Below are 21,515 nucleotides of genomic sequence, written 5' to 3'. Positions count from 1 at the left end.
AGTGCTGTAGTGTAGTGTAATGTAGTAGGCTGTAACAGGTTTGTGTGATGTGTCTAGTGCTGTAGTGTAACAAGTTTGTGTGATGTGTCTAGTGCTGTAGTGTAGTGTAGTGTAGTAGCCTGTAATGGGTTTGTGTGATGTGTCTAGTGCTGTAGTGTAGTAGCCTGTAACAGGTTTGTGTGATGTGTCTAGTGCTGTAGTGTAATGTAGTGTAGTAGGCTGTAACAGGTTTGTGTGATGTGTCTAGTGCTGTAGTGTAATGTAATGTAGTAGGCTTAACAGGTTTGTGTGATGTGTCTAGTGCTGTAGTGTAGTAGGCTGTAACAGGTTTGTGTGATGTGTCTAGTGCTGTAGTGTAGTGTAGTGTAGTGTAGTAGGCTGTAACAGGTTTGTGTGATGTGTCTAGTGCTGTAGTGTAATGTAGTGTAGTAGGCTGTAACAGGTTTGTGTGATGTGTCTAGTGCTGTAGTGTAGTGTGGTGTAGTAGCCTGTAAAAGGTTTGTGTGATGTCTAGTGCTGTAGTGTTGTGTAGTGGGCTGTAACAGGTTTGTGTGATGTGTCTAGTGCTGTAGTGTAATGTAGTGTAGTAGCCTGTAACAGGTTTGTGTGATGTGTCTAGTGCTGTAGTGATGGTCTAGTGATGTAATGTAGTAGGCTGTAACAGGTTTGTGTGATGTGTCTAGTGCTGTAGTGTAATGTACATGTAGTGTAGTAGGCTGTAACAGGTTTGTGTGATGTGTCTAGTGCTGTAGTGTAATGTAGTGTAGTAGGCTGTAACAGGTTTGTGTGATGTGTCTAGTGCTGTAGTGTAGTGTAATGTAGTAGGCTGTAACAGGTTTGTGTGATGTGTCTAGTGCTGTAGTGTAACAAGTTTGTGTGATGTGTCTAGTGCTGTAGTGTAGTGTAGTGTAGTAGCCTGTAATGGGTTTGTGTGATGTGTCTAGTGCTGTAGTGTAGTAGCCTGTAACAGGTTTGTGTGATGTGTCTAGTGCTGTAGTGTAATGTAGTGTAGTAGGCTGTAACAGGTTTGTGTGATGTGTCTAGTGCTGTAGTGTAATGTAATGTAGTAGGCTGTAACAGGTTTGTGTGATGTGTCTAGTGCTGTAGTCTAATGTAGTAGGCTGTAACAGGTTTGTGTGATGTGTCTAGTGCTGTAGTGTAGTGTAGTGTAGTAGGCTGTAACAGGTTTGTGTGATGTGTCTAGTGCTGTAGTGTAATGTAATGTAGTAGGCTGTAACAGGTTTGTGTGATGTGTCTAGTGCTGTAGTGTAATGTAGTAGGCTGTGTAGGTTTGTGTAGTGCTGTAGTGTAATGTAGTAGGCTGTAACAGGTTTGTGTGATGTGTCTAGTGCTGTAGTGTAATGTAGTAGGCTGTAACAGGTTTGTGTGATGTGTCTAGTGCTGTAGTGTAGTGTAGTGTAGTGTAGTAGGCTGTAACAGGTTTGTGTGATGTGTATAGTGCTGTAGTGTAGTGTAGTGTAGTAGGCTGTAACAGGTTTGTGTGATGTGTTTAGTGCTGTAGTGTAATGTAATAGGCTGTAACAGGTTTGGATATGCTCTGACACTCACTAATTCAGTCCCAACTATGGGTAAATAAGTCAAGAAAGACAATGTATCTAGAAGGAAAACTCCAAACCAACCCTGTACTTCCCAGGTATGATCTTGATTCAGGAGCTACGGTTGAAGTAATCCCTATATACAGAAAACCTAAAGAGCTGAAGACAGAGGTACTAGGTCACTGGCAATCTTTAAAAAAAAAAAATGGTACCAAGCAATAAACCTTAAAATGGCTAGACCAACAGACAGATATAATAGAAATAACGCTCGCCTATTGAGGTCCCCAAGGATGAGGCAGCGTAGGGATCCATGCATGAAATGAGCCCACCCAATGCTACTGGAGGTCTCTCCCATTCGCCTTCCTGTGCCAGTGTCGAGAGACGAGAGTTACTGGTCACACAGCAGAAATTAAGAAACCTCTCACTGCTGAGGGAGTTTTTAACAAAAAACCCAGAACTTGAACATACACTACATTGTACATGAGAAAGGCATCAATATTTGCTGTATTCTAGAAACCCACCTGCAAAACAGCAAAGCTTTCAAGATCAGAGGCTACCAGTGTTTCAGATCTGATAGACTTATTCAGCTTATTTTCCTGCTTATATCCAATTATGGTTCAAGCACGCTGTCCTGGTCACACACCTCAGCTATCTGAGCTATCCAATCTAATTAAAATTAGCTCCACTATTACATGTGGATCTAACACCAGCCAGTTGGAGCTCATGTCCACCAATCAAACCTTATTTAGACCAGTAGAACTAATTTTAATCGGATTGCTAACAACACTGCGTAGTCCCCAATGTCCAAGTAACATTTCGTCTGTAAATAATAATTTAAATATTGACCAATCACACTTCGCCTTTTATAACGTTATTTGGGAGCATACAAATTCTAAAAATATCGGGCGAGTCTATTTTAGTGGCCGCAGTACAGCGAACCATACCAATACGTACGGAGTGAGTTATCAGTCTTCAGTTTTACATTACAAATTATTTATTTTATAAAATAAAACATGTCTTAAGGCATTCGTAATTCACACGAAACATGTCGTAAACCCTCAGGATAATTCAGAATGTTTTCAAATTATTTTTAAATCACTGGCAGGATTCTGCAAGTAAGGTTTTGATTGGTGGACATGAGCTCCAACTGGCTGGTGTTAGATCCACATGTAATAGTGGAGCTAATTTTAATTAGATTGTGAGCTATCTCTCCAGGACAGTGGGTTAGTTGTTAGTTGGTTAGTTGTTAGTGAGAGAGTGTAGTGGCCTTACACCTACTCATTAAGCCCTTAAGAACTCGCTCTGGGTTGGAGCCGATACGAGACTGCGAACCCTATACGTAACAGCCTGTAGTCTGATGGCTTAACCACTGCACCACCAAGGCCGGTCTTAAAAGCCCAAGAAAAATGAGGTTAGTTGTAATAACTGTGAAATTTTAAACAGCAACATAAAAGATATTTTTGAGCTTTGTGTTTGCTGAATACATATATTCATTTTTATAAGCCCAAGCATTGCCTGTTCAATATCAATTACATTAAACTGTTCTAGTCAAAATACCTATTGTTTATTCGGAAAAGTAAAGATGTTACAGAGAACACCAAAATAAAAAACTAGGGTTATCTTATTTTTTACAAAATACACAAGTAAAATGGATGTTTTTATTTATCCACCAGTTATCTCCAGATACATACATGTAGTATTGGTAGCTAGTTCATGATACTGAACAAATCAGTGTGACCGGTGTGTTTATTCAAGTTAATCATTCAGTTTTAATATCCTCAACATGCACATGAAACTTGACCATTTGGATTATGGAAACATAATCAGCTGAATCAGAGAAATATATTAACAGTTATCTGCATGATTCTGTCACACACATAAGTGTCACACTGTTACTGGTGTATGTGATCCAGTAAATACTAAAACAGAACATTAAACATAATATATATTATAGGTGTTCAAAAACTGTTTGCATAATTTCAACTTGATTATCAATAAATATACATATAGCACCTGTGTTAAAACGCCAATACAAGCAACGTACCATGAATTTATGCTTATGAAAAATATATTTGGCAATGCACATATACTTGGATATACAGTGTTTCATTTGATCTAAAACACAATATCAACAAACCACTAATGTTAAACTATACTTTTACTGTCTATTTATCGATACATAAATCCATTTAGACTCTTATAATGGGTCATATAAGAATGAAAATGCAGTGCCACAAAATGTGTCCCTCTGTTACTTTTTCAATGTGTCCCTGCGTTACCACAAATTTATTTTTATTAAAAATATAATTAATGAGTGATGTAAATTTCAGATTTATATTATTGTTTTATGCATATTAGCTTGATTTCTGTTATACTGGTTCCAATATTGGATGCCTAGCACAGCAGATATAACAAAGAAACAGCAAGTCATTTGATGTCCCTCTGTTACCGAATATTAAAAACTTATTTATGACATTTAAAATAGAGTTGCATTAAATATATTTATGCAGCAGTGTAAAGGAACCTATCACCTACAAAACCAATCCAAAAGTACCGGTAAGTTGTTATGACAAAAAGTTAATTCAATATGAACAATTTTATGTGTTAAGGTAGTTAAAACATCCCTCCAATACCGCTTGATCTTGCCCTTTTGCGATATGGAGTCGCACCATCTTCATCAACGATTTGATACAAGAACTCCCCAAAGGAATACTAGCTGCTCTCCGTCCTGATGATGTGATGATGTGATGATGTGGTGTATGGAAGAATATACTACTACTGTCACCTACAGAATGCAGATAGTGGCAGACAAGCTGACAGAATGGTCACAAAAACAGTGTGTGGCTATCAACAAGTCTTCCACCACACTCTTTACTCACTTGTGCCCAATCCTTTTGTTGTATCACGTTAATAAAGATTGGTGAAATATATTGGGGTTTTAAAATGTTTGTTCGACAGATATCAACAATTAACAGCTCAGTATTATACAGGTTTAGGGCAAAAATAAAATTGGTTACAAATTTAATAATAAAAAAATCCACAAAAACCCATGGGCCAATATGGGATTTTGTTGTACTGGCCCACCATTTTCAACATATTAGTAACTTAATTGATTAATAAACAAATGCAATGACATTTGATATTTTGAGACTGTGATGAATGCCACTGTACATACATCAAATGAAATGTCTGAAGCATGATTCAGGCTAACATGTTAAGAAGACGCCGATCTACTCTTTATAGTTACCTCCCCGAGCACAGAACACAACTTTAGCTCCATTGGTAACTGAAAAAAAGAGAAAGAACAAAAATTAATCAATTAAAGCAAGACTAAAACACATTTTATTTACGGTTATATGACATAGGACATATGGTTAAAGACCACACAGATACAGATGGAGGAAACCCGCTGTCGCCACTTCATGGGCTACTCTTTTTCGATTTGCAGCAAGGGATTTTTTATATGCACCATTCTACAGACAGGATAGCACATACCACAACCTTTGATATACCAGTTGTGGTGCACTGGCTGGAGCAAGAAATAGCCCAATGGGTCCACCGACAGGGATCAATCCCAGACCGACCGCGCATCAAGCGAATGCTTTACCACTGGGCTACGTCCTGCCCCCTGCAAAAATGAAAACATGTTACTTAAAGGAATGCTAAAGCAAGGCTTTTGGACTGGTATGCATATTCAATGATATATAATGAAAACATGTTACTTAAAGGAATGCTTTTGGACTGGTATGCATATTCAATGATATATAATGCACATTATTGCTATCAACAAGTATAATCTTATAGTTAATTAATAAAACAGTTAAATGTGACGGCTATTATATATTACGGGTGCAGCCATTTTGTACTATCCCAGTGAATAAACCCTCTGGCGAGCCGGTGGTTGCATAATACTTAACATGTAACATCAGGAATACTTAACATGTAACATCAGGAATTAGTCTTAGAACTGAAAAAACAAAACATACCTGATTTTTGCAGATGCATCACAATGTTCTGTAATAATATTCATCCCAGTAAACCAACAATAAGTATGTATTATTTTTCTATACGAAATAAACCACCACTGTCAAAGTGTCAAAATAACTGTATTATGTTTCGTTCATACATTAACCCACATGATAATCAGTGTTTTCTTAGTTAATTGATCCTTTCTTTCCATGGCCTGCACATGTGATTCCTGATTGGCAAGTGTATATTGCATGGTATCCAGTCAAGGTAAGTGATTACCACTGTCTAAACACACATGCAAAATTACTTGCCAGTTTTTTAAAATCACAGGATATTGTGGGATAACCCGCCGCCCCTACAATGTTAATGTACATTATCAGCCGTCCTGCTTTATTACTGTAAATAATTCTGTAAAACCCTTGATTAAGTAGACTTTTCCATCTAAAATAACAAAACTGACCAATTAAATAGTCCCCCCAAAAAGAAAATTATCACTTAGGTATCGTGAGCGATCGTTTTTGCTCCAATGTATTCTACCAATAGGCCTAATAATATGGATTTTTTCTTTGGACTTTTTAAGAGAGAAAAATACTATATAACTCCATTTCGTTCTGTCAATGCAAATTGAAATATATTTAGTTGAATAGTTTATTATACTATCAAGTCATTTATGTTGTTTTACAAGTCTGGTTGATTAAAGCAAAGTGCCTTGTTGGGCGATCATTGATTTTAGTCTGGTACCAGTTAAAAAAGAAACGCACTGAAACTCAATCAAATGACCAATGTAACAAAACACACCGCGACTCTGCTAGCGTGAACTAATGATCTGGCAGGAGACGATATTATAGAATATGTTCTATATTTTGACAGCGCGGGACTGATCAGCGCGGGACTGATCAGACCCGGTCTCAGCTTCTATGATTTTGGTCTGGAGCTGTGAACAAATACTGAATTGTTTCTTAAAGTCGCCGGCTTAATTATTGGAATGGACTGGATACGCCATAATTATCTAGTAGACCTACTTTTTGACATTATTAAATGTTATGGTACAAATTAATCCTATTTAATTAGCTTACTAGTATTTTATTCTGGGACAAAATCTAAATTTATCTTGTAGTTTTAATTCACACAAACAATGAAATTTCCATTACTACAGGGATTATTAAAGAAATCACTTAATTGGCATGTAAATATAAAATTCATATAAAAACATAGTAATCTATTAAATTGTAAATCCATACCATCTGAAATAACTTTTTTTTTTTGAAGTTCAGTGTAAATAAATAAAAACAATATTCATAAAACTGCCTAGGTTAAATCTTTTCTGATACGGGTTTTAAGGCAATTGATGGAACATTCGTGGTAATCTGAACGACAAAAACATAATACGAGATCAGGGCCATATCTTTGCACAGTGCAGTCGAATGGGTATTTGGCAAAATAGTCAATGATTCCATCAATCTTTATCTAGTGCCTTGTCTATAGGACAGCCACTCTTGAGGAAATCCTTTACTGGAGAGTTTATCCCTCTAGTATCGCCATAAAGAGCACTGCCACTTCCAGACTAATTTACTAAAACACACAGTTCTACCTTTTAAGCCTTGTCTCTTAGTACTGCATTATCGATTACTGCAGAGACAATGGAAGTGAAGCTGCATAAATTGGCTAGTTTAGCATTTTTCTTTACACCTGTATTAAAAATCACATTTAATCTTTATCATTTAATGGTAATTTGTAAAGAAACATTTTTATTTATAATGGATTCCTTTTCAAAAATTGTTATTTGGACTGGTATGGGTTTAAAACGTTTTCAATATGAATTTTAACTTTATTCATTATGAAGTTACATGCCAATTCATCATTTTCATTTTAACGCAAACGGACTATATACATCATGGTTATTATTATAGATGGATATTATTTAACAAAGAAAATTCGAATTTTGATTTTCTCTATGCAGTTAAATTGGAGGGTTAGCTGAATTTGAGAAAGGCCAGTAACATTTTTCTTCAACTGGCCCTGCTAACGACCATGGTTTTCATGTTAATTTTTAACCCTGCATCTCCCACTTTAATTAAATCTTATGAAAACGTTATACTCAGGTATACAGGTCTTGATGGCTTTTAAACAAATTACCCATTTGCAGCAACACATTATTACATAGAAACCTTGAAAATTTGCATATACCTTGAAACTGGCATACCATTATTAACCGTGTTAATACACAAAATTATCAAATGGATTTATGAAATGGATATCATGGGTAAGTTAGGGTAAACCGTCCTAATTTCAGGTGTAGCCCTAACTCTGGACGTTCCAATTAAATGCTAGTTACGTGCAAGTTATGTAATATTCATGAATAAAAATGATTACTATAATAACCAACTGTCTTTGTGCAATTTTTCTGCGAAAAAGTATGACTTAGTTGCTATCTTGTAAGACCCCAGGGATTTTGAACTAAGCTTTTTGTCAAATAGAATCTGACAGGTCGCGAAAAAAAAATCTATACCTTCAATATTTCATGTACATGTATACACAATCAAATGTGCAACGTACAAAATAGCTAACAATTTACATAATCTGATTTATTGTATACAATTTTTAAGTCATAAGTTATTAGTTATTAGCTTACTTTACTTGAAAATTTCCCTGAAAAAAGTGTCCCGATGTTTGGTCGTGTCATTTTGCAGCCATGATCTATGTAAAAACAACAAGTGCTTGTGGAAAATCGCCCAAATTGATCTCGTTTTACAACGTTCCTTTCTGATTCAAATCGGTGTATGTGTAAATGCTACATAAAATATTTGTTATGTGTAAAATGACTAATACAAGTGTTAGGTAGTCACCAAATGTAAATAAATTACATTTCTAACCAACTGTCTATAATTAGGACATCTTGTCTGATGTTAGGCCAGATAAGCATCAGGGCTTCTTCCCATGGCTACTGATATTCAGTGTTGGACTATTAAATTACTATTGCCATGCCCGACAGCTAGTGAATTTTTTTGGTCAAATGTTGCAGTTAAGTCTATTTTGTAAATATGAATATATCCTGACCCCATCCCCACCCCAATGTTAGTGTTTTTAAGCTCTATCTCCCTCTTTATCTGATTATTACTATTAATTAGTAAAATTGTATTAACTTAGTGGATTTTTAAAAAATTCTAGTAGCCCTAAGTATACCTCAGTACAAGGGAATTCCCAACAGCCTCATTCTTGATATATAGTCAAGTGACGTGTTTAACAAAGCCGATGTAGCCGGTCTATGGATAGCTGAGTATGGCAATCGAGACTAAGGTGTTGGGATGACGTCACAGTATCATCTACAAATGTCCAAAATTAGGACAGTTCACCCTGTAGGTAGTGAATACTTTTCTTAATGTGCACAGTGAGTTGCTTCCCTCTACTTAGCAAATTTAACATGGCGGGATATTTTTTAAGGTTGTCGTTTTGTCGTTGAAGATTTATTTTGTTAATGATATAAGTACTTCAATCGGGATTTTGTGAGTATGGTAGGTTATACATTTTTGGTTTGTATGTCCAGTTGTTGCACTATTTTGGTTGAGAAAATGTTTAAACATGGTGCCACAAGTTTTGAATACCGGCAATATATAGGGTATGTAACAAGATCGGACATAATAAAAACCACACTTACTACGTCCCTCCGGACTACCCTGTAGGATAAAACTCTTTACAACCTATTATTAACATTATTGCACCAAAAAAACTTGTACCCAAATTAGTGTGACGGGGAGATTATTTTTTTATGGTCCGGTTCACTGTTCCGGTTTAGGTATTTAATAAACAATGTATTTTCTTATTGAAAAATTTATTTATTTATTGATTTATTTTAAACATTCTGTTAAATTATTATTAATCAATCGCAATTTGGTATGTACGCTATAGCTTTTTATATTTTTGATGGTTTTATTTGGCATTGTTAGTCATTCGGAACAGTGATATTTTATTATTTAATTTATCAGCCATTTCCGGTTTTCACAGAAATGTCTGTGAATTACCATTTTCTAGTAATTTTCCACTAGCTTGGTAAATCTGCTACAATTTTGTTATCAAATATTATTCTAATTGGTCAAAGTTTGCTTAAATAGGGCTTTATTGAAGTGTATTGTGGTCTTTACTCTCAGAAGATCAAGGTGAAACATCTCACCAATACTTCTATTAACATTTTCTTCGGCTCTTAATTTAACTGTCTGTATTTTGGCTTTTTATTCTTTTATTTAAAACGTAACTTAAGGATTTTAGTTTCACTATCATTTAGATTTTGTCCGTCAGTTAGTCCGTACGTCCATCCATCTGTCAATGTAGCTGTTCGTCAATCACACTCCAACCCATTTATTTTTGTTATAATAAAATGTATGAAACATTGATTTTTTTCGTTTCTTCTTTGTATAATTAGTCTGGTTTAGAGAAAGATCCAAAGAATTTTTGGGACGAACAGGGTCAGTTGGCACATGCCAACGCCAAATTCTGTTGCATTAGTATCATGTCATCTAAAGCCCGATCGTGTTCTATCAAATCACATTCGTTTGAAGTTATGTACAAAAACTAGTCTTGCTAGGGACAGCAAACCATCGTCGTCGACCGCCTGAACACACCATTGGTCCGCAATGACATTGGATACGCCCCCCAATGCCCGAGTCACCAGTGTCAAGATATCTTAGTGCTTGGAAGTGCGTTTTTAAAAAACCCCAACCCAAAACCAACAACTCACCAAAAACATGCACGCATCCCTTGCCAATGCCTTTAGAACCACCGGTGATTATCGTAACTTTATCCTGGTATCTTAGACTCGCCATACTAGTTTGTTTACAGACTTGCATTTATGAGGTACCGAAGAAAATCAGCCAATCAGCGTTGCATTAACCACGAGCTGCAATAAATTCAGATTTATAAAACACGAAACAACAACAAAACAAACTAAGTAAGATTTCTATTAAAAATGGTATTATGAACACATTTCTTTAATAATAATAATAATAAATTTCTGAATACCTGAGCATCTAGCAAAATTAAGGCTTTGTTTGAAACAGTTATAGTTAGTTCGCTGCCACCTTCATGTCACATGCTTTACATTTTAAAGGGAATTCACTCTGGTGAACATACGGGTACTGTGGCTGTAATTCATATGTGGTGATAGTTAAATACTTGCAAAAGCCACAAATATTTGAACGCAACACTCACCATTCAAAACCAGACATCTAAAAATATAATCTCTCTTTGTTAGCTTTAATCGATATATATATACATATATATATATATAAATTTTGTTCATTGATAAACAGTCATAAAAAATTATATGTAGAACATACAATAAAATGTCAGTGCTTCCAAAATTGTTTTAAACCAGCATGAATGAATGAATGAATGTTTAACTACACCCAGCACAAAAATACACATTGGCTATTGGGTGTCACAAATGGTAAATATATGAACATATTATTAATATATATTTATGTAAAACCCAGCATATACATACATACATACATACATACATACATACATACATACATACATACATACATACATACATACATACATACATACATACATACATAGATAGATATACATGTATCATATCATACCATGTTAATTAGCAGGTTTGGATGGGTTGATGTCAAGTATTTTATCCCGCTCATGGTTTCGTGCAAAACTTACCTATAATTATAGGATAAAAATTTGCAGGACAATGAAGAATGAAAAATAGTTTTTCTAATGAAATATGAGTTTTAAATAAAGAACATTGTTGACTCAGTTTTTGACATAGTAAATCTATGTGTTTGTAAGCAGGGAATTTAGTTATAAAATGTAATTAATTTTCTACACCATAATTACATAACAATTCTGCGCTATCTGCCTCCTTCAGTTTCTTATCTATGTGCACAATGACGAAGTTTTGCCATTGGTCTTCTAAAATTGTTATATTTTTATTTAAGTTAAGTACGAGGCTAAACTATATGGTTTTAGAAGATGTTAATTTTCCTGATTCCATGCGTTTGCAGGCACGGCGGAGTAGGGGGCTGCTGGGGAGGGGGGGGGGGGGACTGAATTAAACAAATATTATTGATAGTAAATATTAAAGCAGAGATGAATTTTACTTGTAGAATGCAGGAAATTGCATTTTAGGACATCTGGTTTTCAAACTTTTACGGGATAGCATACACCCGAACCCCCTAGAAATTTTGCTTTGCGCCCTCGATGTCAGTCAGCTCCTCAATGTCTATTTGCTTCCGCCGTGCCTGGTTTGTTTTGATAATATGTCAGATATTTTAAAGAAATATATTTTCTACATTTCCTCCAAACTGTTTCTATTTATGTGGTATGACATCTAATGAATTTACAATAATTATATGTCTTTTCAATGGAATCAATAAATTTGTAGTATTAATTATTTTGCTTTCCTTGCAGCCCAGTTCCCCCCCTCCCCCAATTTTTAATTATATAATAGTACTGGTTATATATATATATATATGTATGTATGTATGTATGTATGTATGTATGTATGTATGTATGTATGTATGTATGTATGTATGTGTGTGTGTGTGTGTGTGTGTGTGTATGTATGTATGTATGTATGTATGTGTGTGTGTATGTGTATGTGTATGTGTATGTGTGTGTGTGTGTGTGTGTGTGTGTGTGTGTATGTATGTATGTGTGTGTGTGTGTGTGTGTGTGTGTGTGTGTGTGTCGTGGAGATTATGTTTAGCTTTGTGTGAAATGTCATTTAATCCGAGTTTAAATTCATGTTACATTTGATGCCTTACTACGTTTAACTATCATAAAGTTTTTTTTTTTTTTTTTTAATGAACATGCGCTATTTCTCACAATAATCATTTAGTATATTAAAGTATTTTTTGCAGTCCTTCTGCACTTTCTGACTTAATTACCAAATCATCAGCCCAGAAAAGACTATCTTCAGTAGGCCTAAGGAAATTTGTATTTACCGACGCACTCAACACATTTCATTTACGGTTATATGGCGTCCGATCAGTAGGCCTACTATCGGGTCACATATATATGCTTCAGTTGGATATAATTATTAAAAACACTTTGTTTCAAGTTGTCTGAGTAGAAGACCGAGTCAGTCTAGCTCAGACACGCGTGCAGGAGCGTTGGATGGTATCTAGACTGTGAAGAACGATATTTCTAACAGGTCTCAGTCGTGATCACCAGGAAATTCTTTATAAAGAAACTTCGCTTTAAGCAGGGGAAGGGGCGGGTCGACCCCCGAACACCTACCTCAGCACACACCGCGCCTATTGCTCGTTGTATGGAGATTAGACTTTGATCAGATATGTTATCTATCGGTCATGATGAATACGAAAGAGTGGCTTCGATTCGTTTAACCAAGGTTGACTTTTCTGTACAAGTGACTGACCGGTTAAATAAAATAATTTTTATGTAATACCACATTAGAAGATTTGAGTGTCCATAGTAACAATGTGTGTGTGTGTGTGGGGGGGGGGGGGGGCACAAGCATAAGCGTACGAGACAGTGCGAGAGAAAATGATCAAATTCGTGCAAAAACGATCGAGATATTCGAGCACAATTAGCTGTCTTGAAACCTTTTCACCATGTATTTTTATCATTCAATATAGGCCTACCCACAATATTAATTGTAACCCATATAAAAATACAGTGATACGTTTTCAATCCTATTTAGTTATTTGGCAGTATTGCTAATATGAATTTAAATGTTATTATCCAAACTCGGGCATTTTCATTGAATTTGGGCAAAAATCAACCTGCACACACACCCTACAAAAATGGGAGCCCGTGGGCCTACGCCTATGAGCACAAGCCATATTTTAATCTTTATAGGACAAAATAACGTACATATTTTTGTCGTCGAGTGGCGGGCCTTTGCCCATCATTCTGTTCCTATGGGACTGTTTTGGGGGGTGGAGAAATATATTTTTTATATAAGTGTTCAGTGAGCTCTGACTGAATAGCTAGGTTTTAATATTTTTGGTTAACTTTGAAGTGACTTTCCTACTCGCATTTCCATACTGATTTATTGATTTTTGTTTTAATAACTTAAATATAGGCACTATAGCCTATATAATGTAAAAGGATATCATAACTTAAAATTGTTTTTAAATACATATATACTGTACACTTGCTTTCTTTTATCACACACACACACACACGCACATACACGCACACGCACACACACGCACACGCACACACACACACACTGTTTTTATTTCCACACTTCAAAGTTACCCCAAAATACGCTGAGAATGAATTAAAGCTATAACCAAAATGTAGGTCTACGTGCTCATTGTTTAACGTATCGCCACGTGGTTGGAGTTGGGGGGGGGGGGGGTATAGGGAGTGCGGCGTGAGAGATAGTGTTTGTACTAATAAGAGTAATTAAAGCCCCTCGAAACATAGGCATTCGGGTTTGCGGTAAAGTTTTCGGGTAATTAATAATATTAGATATCACGAATCGATTAAAGCGTTATGCGTACTATTGATATACGGTACATGCAGACAGATAATGCATAATGTATCTGATGCTTTACCGAATGGGGGCGGGACGCCTGAAACGCGATCGATGTAGGATCGATCCCCATCAGTGGGCCCATTTGGCTATTTCTTGTGCCAGCCAGTGCTCCCCAACTGGTGTAACAAAGGCCATGTACTACTACTAAGTATCATATTTGTGGGATGCTATATATAAAAGATCCCTTACTGCTAATCGGAAAGAGTAGGCCTAGCCCATTGTGTTTCGCCAGGCTTCCTTTCTCATTATCTGTGTGGCTCTTAATCATTAAAAAAGTGTTGAATGCCTCGTTAAATAAAACATTCCTTCCTTCCTTTACTGACATGCTAGGCCTATACCGTAAGACAAATTATCCAATTGTTAATGTTTATATATTTAAAGTTGCTACACCACTTAGTTTTTGGCTAATAAAATATTCCTTAAATTAACCACATTTTAACTATTTTCAAGAAAATATTGTAATATATCTTATAGGGTTGATATAATTTTTTAGTTATAAATAGGCCTATACCCAAATATTGTTCTCCTGGGGGTCTCTAGGCCTACTGTCCCCAACCCCAATCACTTTATGATAAATATGGCCTTAATTCAAGTGAACAATTCCAATTCAGACTTTTAAATTAGTGTAGAAACTAACAAGTACGTCAAATAGTTAAATAGTAAAGTCAGGGCTAACTCTGGCACTCGCCAATTGCGAATTTCAAAAACAATTGGCGAATTTTGTTGTAATTTGCTGAAATAATTTCATGAAATAATTGATATTTTGTTAAAAAATAAATGTGTTTCTTCAATTTTGTAAGTTTTATAGATAATCTGGCAACATTTTCTGCCGACCCAGAGCTAGCCGTGAAAGCGATCTGGTATGTTCCAGCATCATTAGTTATTGTGGTCGTTTCTGATATTTGATGGGTCTCCGGTCACAGTATCCTTGACATCGAATCGATTTTTATGGTTGCTTGATTTGGAGAAATTTTAACTTTGTGTGGATTTCCCCACATATTTTGTTTTGAAATCCCCAAACTAATACACTTGCGAGAGTGTACTACCACAGGTATTGTATTTTCGTGTCTAATTTTAAAAGAATATTGTGAAATCTACAGGGAAATTTACAGGAATGAAGACATTCATTTGTTGATACACTGAAGTGCCACAAGTATTTTATTCATATAGCTCCAACGTTTTTCTTTTGGTTGAATGTTTATATTATCAGGATAGTGAAAACAGTCAGAAAATCATATAACCATCTTTGTTCTGCCTATTGCAATTAGTATCTAATGGTTCCGATTCAAAGTCGAGGCTACAAAATGTGCAGACGGTAGGCCCATGGTAACTGCATCCATTTTATTTTTTTTACATGGCGCCGAGACTCGGGGAGTCGGTATGGATTGATGAGACACCTATAATTGAATTGTGCAAATAATTCATACATACTATTATTGTGTTCTTTTAGTTCTGTATCATTGGCTACACTAAGGTATGTACTGTCTATACCTGCATCCAGCAAAAACTACTGTTGTTTTTTCTGGGTCAATAATTTCAGTTTAGTTGGAGTAGAAAGAGAAGGTAAAGTGTTTTGGGACAACACAAATGTTGTATTTTTGTGTGCAGACAGTAAAAGCATTGGTCAAGATCAAACTAATATTGGTTCATAAGAGCCTAAGTTAAAATTTTTGCTAAAAGATTTTGAATTTATTTTAAGAACAACATTTTATCATACATACTACATAGATCCTATACTGTCACAGTGCTGTCTGGTGTATCGGCACACCTAAGCATTCAAGGACCATTTTCTATGTGAACACTGTGAAATACTTAATAAAATATGTCTCTCACCATTGAAGCAGTGCATAATCTGAAATACACTACAACTTGTTTTATGTCGGTAGTAAATAAACATTTTAAAATGCTATTTATAGACCGGCCATGACCTCACTTTTAGCCCATAAACGCTCATCTTCATAAATCGAGGCTAATATTCATTCCTCGTATTCAGCCTTGATACATGTCGTCAAGAAATTGTGCCACAAAATGCTTAAATTTCATTGGATGCGATGAGATCTGATTGCAACGAATCGCAATGCTCCTTATAGATTCCCTTGTTATTGTAAACAAAGATGGCAGCATCAGCGTCCATGGAAACGTGTCGTGTTTGTCACGATATGTTAAAAAAAATGTTTCGGCGGTTAATTTTTGATATTGCTTTCAAGATTGTCACATGTTACCGGTGCTGTGATTGGTCAGCGATGTCTTCTTGTAAGGAACATAATCGGTGTTACAAATTTTCTTCCAATAGAGGGCGCTAGTAGTGGATATCAGTAATCTTGACTACATGTATCAAGGCTGAATACGAGGAACGAATATTAGCCTTGATTTATGAAGATGATAAACGCTATACTATTGTCCCAGTATTATTTTAGTACTTTTTTGTTTTGTCTTGTTAAAAATATAACTATGAAAATGAACGATCACACATAACCCCATCTCATGATTAGTTTCGGTTTCAGAATCGTTTTCTTGATGCAGATGCATACATATTCATTGTCATGCATGGCTAAGTTGTTTACATGGATTTTATTTTTCTCAGGTAGATTGTGCACACACGTGGATCTTATTTCGCTTTTATTTTTTATAACAATGTGACAATTGTTAACTGGAATGACTGTCAATTAAGGTGTAAAACTTTCGTTTTATTTGCATTTGTCTGTGTTTTCCTTTTCACTTTAAATAAAAATAACCGAACGAAAATAATTACATTTATACCATTTACTATAATTTTAAAAATGCGGGAACAGTGTTTTTAGACTGGCTTTAACATTCTTAATATCAATAAGGCTGACCTACTTCGTGTTTATATACACAAAAACAGATGAATGATTTATTTTGAAATTATGATATTGATAATTCTATTTTTTTTTTTATTGCATCCGTAACAATAAATATGTTGATACTTGATTAACCATTGAAAAAGGAATTGAACTTTCATTCGTTAAAAACACTGGCAACATGACAACTTTATAAGCATACTTAAGCAAAATACCAAGTGCGCAGATACACTGGACACAGTTGTATATATAACAAAAAATTGTAAATAATTTCAGTTTGGTTTGACGTAAGAAGAAAGTAAAAGTGCTTTCAAAATAACAAAAAAAACCCAACCCAAACCCCAATTTTTGTGTACAATTTAGAAAACAATTGATCAGAAAATTCAAATAAATAATTTGTAGTGAATTTTATATGATGAAAAAAGATTTCCCTGTGTCAAAAACTGTCCAATTAGCAAGAGAAAGCTAATGTGTACGCTCATTGTCGACTAGTCTTCTGATGTATTTAACAACATTCATAGTTTATACAATTTAGGGCCAACTAACAAAACATTACTATTTTTATTAATTGAGTTGTTTCTGATGTCAAAATCCTATGATATGATCAACTATTGTTATGACCTCGAAACCATCCCATGTGGCAGACAAAGCAATGTACATGTATGTAATCGTCTCGAAAATATGTCATCTGCCAAAAAACCTTGTTGCCTAGCCCAAACTAAATAGTACTAATTTTTGTTTATAAATACATATACAGGCGTACATAAAATCTTATGACAGTTATTTTAGATAGCATGACTGTCTATTTTTGATATCGCTTAAACACTTGGCAGTACAAAAAACCTGAAATGCTATAATTTCTACATATATTTTTGTGTACTTTTCGTCTCACTTTTACAAAGTAAAAAGGTGAGATATACATGTAGGTATTTTTCGACGGTGGTGATGTCTGTGTTACAAAATACGTAATCAAAGATTGTTTTGTGCAGCTATTGTTAAAATAACACAGAAGTAAAATGGGATATTTTTGATAGTTTAGGATACATAGAAAACATATCTCCAACTAGAAAAGACAGATTTTTCAAAAGAATAATCAAATACAGTGGGTTCCACCTAATCACATTAGTGTTTCTGCCTGAAAGAACTTTTTGTGTATGGCGCTATGGAATTGAATGCAACCACAGTCAACGGGGTATGCAGGGCCTCCCCCAGAAAGATAATGGGATAAGTTTAAGGTTATGGTTAAGAAAATCATACAGTATTGATAAGTAATTAATTTAACTTAAAAACAAAACAAAATATGCTAAAAAAATTGTGTATGGTGCCAAACCCATTTTACCCTCTGGCAGAAACCCTGCACATACCGCATAATGGAATATTTCAACTAACTGCAATATTTGTTGAAACACCGAACCATGGGGCATAAAATTTGGCACAAACGATTTTGTTGTTCATTTGTTGGTTATGCAAAACCAGTATCAACCAAAACGACTTATCGTTCGTGTAAAAGTTGTACTCGTTTGTCAGAAAATCTTAAAAACAATTATCACTCTTTTTGGAAGAAAATAAGCCTACATTGCTGATGTGAGAATGATACAATGTATTCATTTGAAATCAGCATCGCAGTCGATACAAAGTCGGCTGCAGTGATACAAAGTCGGCTCTGTCTTTTAGAAGTCTGGAAAAAGTTTAGTAACATAGTTGCACGTTCCCTTTGATCATTTCACTCGGTGCACAAAATCATATATGCTGTTCAGAAATTAAAGGAACTGTCCTGAGTTTCAGCACTAGTAAGAGTTCTGTCCACCCCCCCCCCCCCCCCCCCCCCAAACAAAATAAACATCCTACTTTTTCTTTATTTTTCAAACAATATCTTATGTAAAACACTACATGCATAAAAACATTCAGGATTTCCTTTGACTTAATTATTTCAAATTTCGTTGGGAGGTTGAAAGAAAAATAAATTGCAGTGTACATATAAAATTTGGCACAGACGATATTGTCGTTCATCTGTAGGTTGTGCAAAACCAATATCAACGTAAACAACAGATTGTTTGTGCAAAAGCTGTAATCCAAACAAACATGTATTGGCTAATATCATCAATGTTTTGAAAAACTACGTGCATTGGGGAAATCCCTGGCCTAGATCTACATCATGTGCTTGATGGTACTGTTTTAAACAGCTTTTTCTCCATCGTTCAATGTGTCCAGCTATTTCTTTACGACCACTGTTTACTTTTGTTATAAAATGCTACTTGCGTTAGCAGGCAAGTGACATATTACAGTCGGACCTCGTTACAACGACCATGTTCATCCCTGGGTCACTTTGTCGTTATATAGAAATTGCCGGTGTATCGAATTGTCATGAGTTATATCCATTGCTAAAATAACGTAACAAAAAATACTAATTAATATTAACTGATGAATGAATAGCATTTAAATAATTAATGCATTACAATTATTATTAAAAACAACAAATACACGTACATGTATACATTAAATATGTTTTATCTATGATAGCTTCTTTCTAACTGAATTGGGTCTATTAATAGCAAACACGATGGCATTCTAGCGACTGTACATAGTGTCGGACAAAATGACTGCTAATATTAACTTTGTGACGGTCACAGCATACCCATACATGGCCTCATCTGGCTCACACGAAGGTACCTTTGCAGACTGATTTAGTTTAAAACCCATTTTGTCTGTCACAAGAGTATGTACCATGTATTACGAACACACACCGCAGTACGCAAGAATTCGTGCCACCCTCAAGGGAAAATCAAATTCTCGTTACTATGAACTATTCAGAATAGCATTTTACAGCAACCCCTGCAATTAAGAAAATTGCCATGGCAAACGGTGCTCTACGGATTACTATTTTAATGGCACTGCTGAGATATGTATTTAAATTGCAGTACTCATTAAGTTAAATAAAAGCATTGTGATAATAATTACCAGGCTTCAACGTGTTACTAGTAGTTACCAATCGTCTACCTTACTTTTGGTTTAAATAATATTTATTTTCGTCACATACTGCTTTGTGAATCAGTAAATACTGTTTTGTAAATAGTTGTCTTTAAAGCCATCTAGAGTCGAGTCATGAAAATATAAACATGTTTTCATCCTCCACTGGTAAACATGACTTCCGACGTGATTAAAACAACATTCATGACTGGATACGTTATCGTGGAGGGACCCGTTATCACGATAAGCACGACACGATTGGAGCGCAGCATAACACATATATAAGTCGACATTTAAAATAATTAACGTTTGAGTTTGAAACAGACAAGTAAAGACACACAGTGACTCAACAATCTCATTAGTACATAAATAAAACCTGGCTCTAAATGGGACAGGATCGACTTGGTCCAAAATTGAACTGGGGCCAAATTATTTCCAAACGCTTGAAATTCAAGTTAAGGGAGATAATATCATAACGAAGTATTACCTCCCTTCACGTCACCGTTATTCATAGTCCGATTAACTTGTCTCAAACTTTAATTTTTCCAACAAACTACCGATAGAAAACATGTTTTATGGAAGATAAATTATTTTTTAGACACCAGGGAATGTTTCTAGTCGCCATGGCGAGTATTTTACTTGCATTGTAGAGTACTGGCAAATAATTTGCCATGAAAAAATAGTGTCCACTGCATTTTCCACTGCAATTTCATGGGTTATCTTTGAATAGTTTACATCAGCAGCAAGAAATTGTTTATATGCATCATCCAACATACAGGCTAGTAATTTATACACGGCCTTTGTTATAAAATTTTTACAGGTAGCATGTTTGCAAGTCTGGATTGTAAGTCAGTTTGAATGCTGAGTTTGTTATTTGTTTTGTTTGCCAATATGCTGTAAGATTCATTTATACCAGTGGCGGTATTCGTTAACTAAAAGTTGCGTAACAGTTAACAAGCGAATGGCATGTGCACGATCAAGAACAATGGGGTTGCAAGGGGATAACAATTTATCATATACAGCTTAATCAGTCTGCAGTGATGTGCCAGTGCAATATTTATATTTTAATTACAGGGCTAATAATTCTGCTTTTTTCACGAGAATCCATGTGGATTCTCATGGAAGCAGTCCACGGGAATCCTCCAATTCTAAACATTTTCACAAACCTTTATCAACAGTATTAGTATAGAATTCTGTGTCATATGCTACTAACTGTATATGGATTGAAAAAAATAAACCCAAACCCCTTACTATTTACTGGAAAGAATAACCAATTTGTCAGTAACAGTTTTATCCAATTTTAAAGCAAAACAAAAAAAACTAACAGTTGGTTCCATTTTTTCTTTACAGTCGGTGTTTTTTTTTTTAGATGTCTTACTAGCCCCAAGTTTAGCCAGCAATTGTTTCGCTATTGTTCATAAACTATTTGATTGGAATCCAGTGTGGCCATTTGGTTTACCGTGGACCGCACAAACCAGTCTGGCAGACGTTTTTCCACACGGTCTGGCTAAATGCAGCCTATTACTTTTCGAAGATTGCTTATTCGCATGGGATACTTTTGCCGATGTATTTTACTCATTGGTTCAATGTTTGTATGGATATTACTGAAGCACATTTCCAAAACTGACAAAAAAAATGTATTGATTAAAAGAGCAGGTAATTCAAGGTTAGGAA

General features: G+C 35.2%; 2 protein-coding genes across 3 annotated transcripts in view; one reads left to right on the top strand and one right to left on the bottom strand.

The window, feature by feature from the left end:
- LOC121381903 (17-beta-hydroxysteroid dehydrogenase 14-like) overlaps positions 1–10,398 on the bottom strand; it is a 32,209-nt gene extending 21,811 nt beyond the window's left edge. The window contains exons 1-2 of the mRNA XM_041511305.1: positions 10,258–10,398; positions 4,804–4,842 (exon numbers count right to left, since the gene is read on the bottom strand). Of these exons, the coding sequence (XP_041367239.1) occupies positions 4,804–4,842; positions 10,258–10,366 (148 nt within the window). The 5' untranslated portion in view covers positions 10,367–10,398. The remainder of the gene's footprint in view (positions 1–4,803; positions 4,843–10,257) is intronic.
- A 4,576-nt stretch (positions 10,399–14,974) lies between these two features.
- The window catches only part of LOC121382109 (cAMP-dependent protein kinase catalytic subunit alpha), a 40,687-nt gene continuing 34,146 nt past the window's right edge, over positions 14,975–21,515 (top strand). For both annotated transcript variants that reach the window (XM_041511609.1, XM_041511608.1), the window contains exon 1: positions 14,975–15,103. The gene's annotated coding sequence lies outside the window, so the exon portion shown is untranslated. The remainder of the gene's footprint in view (positions 15,104–21,515) is intronic.

The sequence above is a fragment of the Gigantopelta aegis genome, chromosome 9 (assembly GCF_016097555.1).
Source record: "Gigantopelta aegis isolate Gae_Host chromosome 9, Gae_host_genome, whole genome shotgun sequence".
Classification (NCBI taxonomy): domain Eukaryota; kingdom Metazoa; phylum Mollusca; class Gastropoda; order Neomphalida; family Peltospiridae; genus Gigantopelta; species Gigantopelta aegis.
This window is presented reverse-complemented; position numbering and strand designations above follow the sequence as displayed.